The following is a 4926-nucleotide window of genomic DNA, read 5'->3' as shown; positions in this document are numbered from 1 at the left end:
TTGGAAACGCATCCCTGTTGTTTTCTAGGCCAAAGCGGCAGCCAATTTGCACACAGCAGGATCTCAGGTGTAGTAATAAGATAGACCAAGGGCTCCTGCCTGTGTTGTTGTTACCAAGGTCACATTGAAACCACTGAAAATAAGACCAACTTCTGAAAAATCTTACGACACCAGAGGCAAGAAGAAAACTCTGACCTTTACAGAGCAAGGTTTGTGTACAATCTAGAAAACCCATTAAAGATTTTTATATATAGTAGGTAAAATCCTTCACAATTTTACACTGCCCTGACTTTGGTTTATTCTCAGTTTTATCTGGCTGGATCTTGGCATGATGTTAATTGCCAATATCCTTCTCTCATTCAGAAACATACAATGGAAAAGCACACTCTGTCATTAGCAATACTTAGCCACTTTAATATTGCTCTTATGCTTACTCCGTTAACACTTAAAGTTACAAATCTGCACAAAATGATTAATATATAAGCAAAATATAACGGACAGAGATGGATGGACAATATCATCAGTTCAGTCTTTCAAAAGATTGTATATCAGAAAATGAACAATAATGTTAATTTATTGGACATTAGACGGCAACAGCAGTAATACTAGACCACATATATCAATCAATCAATCAACCTTTATTGTCATCTTCCAAAGCAACAGTTGTGCAGTGCAAAATGAGAAGACGTTTCCCTGGGAATACCGGAGCATCGCACATAAAACTTAAACATTTCACATAAAATAAAAACAATCCAGTCCCTGATAAAACAGTACGAATAGTTAAAAAGTGCAGGTAAAAACAGCAACATTAAAATACAAGTAAATATGTTACTGATAACTTTGAACTTATCTCCACACAACGTACACTGAACTGTTTCTAGCCCCTTTACTGAATAATAGTCTATGCACAAATTGAGATACTATCAGTCAGACCATAGATGGCTGCTCTATGGCAGATTAGTTTAGTTTAGAGATATTTTGGAAACAGAGATAGTTTAGAGATAGAGCATGAAAACAGGCCCTTCAGCCCATGAGTCCATGCTGAGCATCCATCGCCCATTCACACTAGATCTATGTTATCCCAATTTGCATCTTACACACTGGGGGCAATTTACAGAGGCCAGTTAACCAACAAACCTGCAGGTATATTTACGGTGTGGGAGGAAGCCGGAGCATCTGGAGGAAACCCACGTGGTCACAGAGAGAACAATACAAACTGCACACGGATAGCATCCGGGGTCAGGCTTTAGAGATGTAGCGCAGAAACAGGCCCCTCGGCCCACCAAGACCACGGCAACCAATGACCACCACATACACCACCCTACACACACTAGGGACAATTTATCACAATTTACCAAAACCAATTCACCTACAAACCTGTACGTCTTTGGAATGTGGGAGGAAACTGGAGAAAACCCACACAGTCACAGGGAGAACGTACAAACTCCGTACAGACAGCACTCGAGATCAGGATTGAACCCAGGTCTCTGGCGCTGTGAGGCTGCAGCTGAACCCGCTGCGCCCCATTAAGAGTCGGGTGCGATTCGACGGATGGATGAGGAGCGTCCTCACTCCGGGAGGTGGTGTGAGCACCGCGGCGCGTCTGTCTCTCCGTCGGTCCAATTCACGCCAACACATACTCGAAGGTGCCTTTCTCCAACCCGTCCATGCCATCGGCCCAGGTGGAGGAGGGCATGCTGCTGTAAGGGTCCAAGAGGATTCGGAAACAGCGCACAATGAGCAGGCCCAGGAAAAGGAACAAGATGCCGACAAAGACAAAGGCGGCTTTCTGCTCCAGGGTGAGAGGGTGAGTGTGGATCGAGCTGCCTGTCCCGATACCCAGGGAGCTGTTGTAATGATTGTTGATCATTGTTACAGGGTTAAAGCCTCATGGGAACTGGCAGCATCACGGTGAAATCTATTAGAATTAAAAATATTTCTGTTAGCACAAAAAATTCAGCTGCAAAAACACGTAGGAACAAGGAACTGCAGGTGTTAGTTAATACACAAAAAGACACAGAGTGCTGGAGTAACTCAGCATGTCAGGCAGGATCTGTGGAGAACATGGGTAGGTGACGTTTCGTGCTGAGACCCTCTTCAGCTGGAAAATGTAGAGTGAACACTGGCAGGTTGAACTACCACCCGAAACGTCAAACCTACCTCTCCACAACGCCAGCTGATTGGCGCAGTACTCCAGCATCTCTGTTTAACATCATTATGCAGAAGACACACTGCCCGTTCAAAACGTACAAGACATGGACTCTGTCACAAACTACACCCTTGCTGGGTAGCAGTCACACCAACATCAGGAAAAGGCAAAACATAGTGCGTCGCCCCCTCCTGGTTAAGTTTATAACAGCTGGTAAACTTTAGTTACTCGTTGTTAAACTGGTGAGTTAAGCAGCAGTTTACCAGATCTGTTCAGTGAAGAAAAGGGAGAGGGCGGGGGAGGGGAGAGGGACGAGGGTGCAATGGATGTGATGACACAGAGAGGGATAGTATGGGGAAGGGGGAGGTTAGTCTGCAGTGGGATAGAATGGGGGGGGTGGGAGGGACCACTGGAATTGGATGGGGAAATTAGGGACAGGATGGAAAATGGCAAGTGGGAGTGGAACAGGAATGGATAGAGTGAGGAGGAACATGGATAGGACAGGGAATGTGCAGAAGAGTGAGGGACTGGATGGAGAGAGAGAGAAGATGGCGATGGGATGGGCAGGGACAGTACGAGGGTTTGTGGTGAAGAAGGGAGAGGATCAAGAGGAACGTGATAGGGAGGGCATACAATGAAGGGACAAGATGAAAGGAAGAAGAAAGTGGGATGAAGATTGGGATAGATGTTTAGGGTGAAGAGGGATAGATTGTCAACTGATGGGAATATAAGAAAGTACAGAAATGAAAGGATGGAAGGATATACACGGTGCCTCAGGAAGGCCGTCAGCATCCACAAAGACTCCTCACACCCTTGTAATAGTCTGTTCGAACTCCTACCTTCCGGCAAACGTTACAAGGCCTTCTACGCCCGCACCTCCAGACTCGGGAACAGCTTCATCCCCAGAGCTATAGTGGCTCTGAACCGGCCCTGCTGAGTGGCCCCCTCCGCCACCCCATGAACTGTCCCCCTCGGATGGTCACGTCACACATCGACCCGGCACAGACCTAGTTGCACTTTAGACTGTTTTACTGTTCTTTTTTATAAATCATGTTTCTTGGGGTATCTAAATTTTATCTAACTGTTATTAGCTGTTTTATGACATCGGATGGAAGCTACATACCAAATCCCGTTGCGCTTATGTGCAATGACGATAAAAGATATTATTATTATTATTATTATAATCTGAAGGCAGAGAATAGGAACGATTATGGTACGAGAGAGGAATGGCAAATGAAAGAATTGAGAGGGACTGAATGGGAACAGATAGAATGGAGAAATATTGGGATGGCTGGTATAGGGAGGTAGAGAATGAAAATAATAGTGAGGAAAAGGAAATAGGATAAGTAGGTAGGAGATACACTGGGATGGGATGGGGAAAATACATGGGATAGGAAAGAAATAAGATAGGAAATGAAATGGTGGAGGAGCATTATATAGCAATGAAAATGGCAGTGGATGGTTTGGGATCGGAGTGGACGAAGGGACAAGGGAAAGGTTAGGTTGTAGAAGGGAGAGGATGGGGGAAAGGATACGGGAAAGGGCAGTTGGAGCATGGGATCAGATCGGGAAGAAACGGGATGGGAAGTGATAGAATGTTGAGGGAATGGAAGTTGTGGGAAGAGTCTGAGGGTTTACTATAGGGGAGAGAGTGAGGGGGGAGTTGGGGTGAGATTAAGAGGGATATAAGGAGATAGGTAGGATGGGGATAGGTAGGGAGAGAGATATGTTGTAGAACTGGCATTAATAGGGGGAGATGGGAGGGAGTGTGACGGTAAAGGAGGGAGAAGGGGAGGCGGTGAGAAAGGGGTGGGGGGAGGAGGGAGAGGGAGAGGAGGGGGAGGGAGGGAGGGAGTGGGTGATGGGGGGGAGAGATGTGGTGCGAGGGAGGGGTGGGGTGGGGATTGGGGAGGGAGAGATCAGGAAGGAGGAAGGGGATCGGGTTGCCGGGGACCGGGGGGACGAGCACGGATTCATCTCCGGCCGTGAAGCAGCGTCCAGCTCCGCTGACCTGTTGCGCATCTCCCGCCCAGCGCCGGCGGCTCAATGTCCGCTGCAGCTGCAGCCCCAGCGGCCGCTCCCCTCCCTCCCTCTCTCCCTCCCTCTCTCCCTCCATCCATCCCTCCCTCCATCCCTCCCTCTATCCATCCCTCCCTCTCTCCTGGCCGGGGACCCACCTTCTGGAGCGGCGACTCGGGCTAAACTTTGTCCGTAGCCCGCGGTCTCCGGAGCCGAGCCCGGCTGGGGCAACGCGGCGACCGCCGAGCTCCGTGGAGAGAGGGAGAAGAGGGAGAAAGAAAGGGAGATGGGAGGGAGGGAGGGAGGTGTATCCGCACCTAATGCGCCTCGTCCGCCGCCTCCTTGTTGCACTTTACTCGAGTCTGCAGCTTGTGTCAATGTTTACTCCGCCGCACACGTGGGCAGGTAATTCGGGGCGGCGCCGGCAAACCCCGCACCCCCTCCCTTTCTCTCCCCCTCCTCTACTCGCCCCCTTTACCCTCCCTTCCTCTCCCCCTCGACGCTTCCTCCCTCCCCTACACTCCCTCCCCCTCGACTCTCCCTCTCTCATTCTCTCACCTCCCTCTCTCCTTCCTCTTTCCACTCTCCCCCGATTCTCTCCATCTTTTCGTTCTCCCTTCACCTTTTCTGTGCCCCCTGGTGATTTTATATACCTCTATAATATAAAGTCTCCCCCCATCCTCCTAACGCTTCAGGGGAAAATACCGGTGGAGGCAGGTTCTCTGGATACTTTCAAGAGAGCTAGATAGGGCTCTTAA

General features: G+C 49.0%; 1 protein-coding gene across 2 annotated transcripts; it reads right to left on the bottom strand.

Annotated features, from left to right (window-relative positions):
• Positions 1–621: 621 nt before the first annotated feature.
• On the bottom strand, positions 622–4580 carry ctxn2 (cortexin 2). 2 transcript variants are annotated; one of them, XM_055662670.1, is made up of 2 exons: positions 4486–4580; positions 622–1918 (listed from the first exon to the last, which is right to left on the bottom strand). In XM_055662670.1, the coding sequence occupies exon 2, from the start codon at positions 1868–1870 to the stop codon at positions 1625–1627; it is 246 nt and encodes an 81-aa protein (XP_055518645.1). In that variant the 5' UTR covers positions 1871–1918; positions 4486–4580; the 3' UTR covers positions 622–1624. The 2 variants fall into 2 exon arrangements, with proteins under 2 accessions (XP_055518645.1, XP_055518644.1); XM_055662669.1 differs by lacking the exon at positions 4486–4580 and adding an exon at positions 4327–4466.
• Between the last annotated feature and the right edge of the window lie 346 nt (positions 4581–4926).

Source organism: Leucoraja erinacea, chromosome 36 (assembly GCF_028641065.1).
Source record: "Leucoraja erinacea ecotype New England chromosome 36, Leri_hhj_1, whole genome shotgun sequence".
Classification (NCBI taxonomy): domain Eukaryota; kingdom Metazoa; phylum Chordata; class Chondrichthyes; order Rajiformes; family Rajidae; genus Leucoraja; species Leucoraja erinaceus.
The sequence above is the reverse complement of the archived record's forward strand: the minus strand, read 5'-3'. Positions and strand labels throughout refer to the sequence as shown.

What these genes read in the sequence shown, in the direction of transcription:
- ctxn2 (XM_055662670.1), bottom strand. Translation starts at nt 1,870, where the DNA reads ATGATCAACAATCATTACAACAGCTCCCTGGGTATCGGGACAGGCAGC.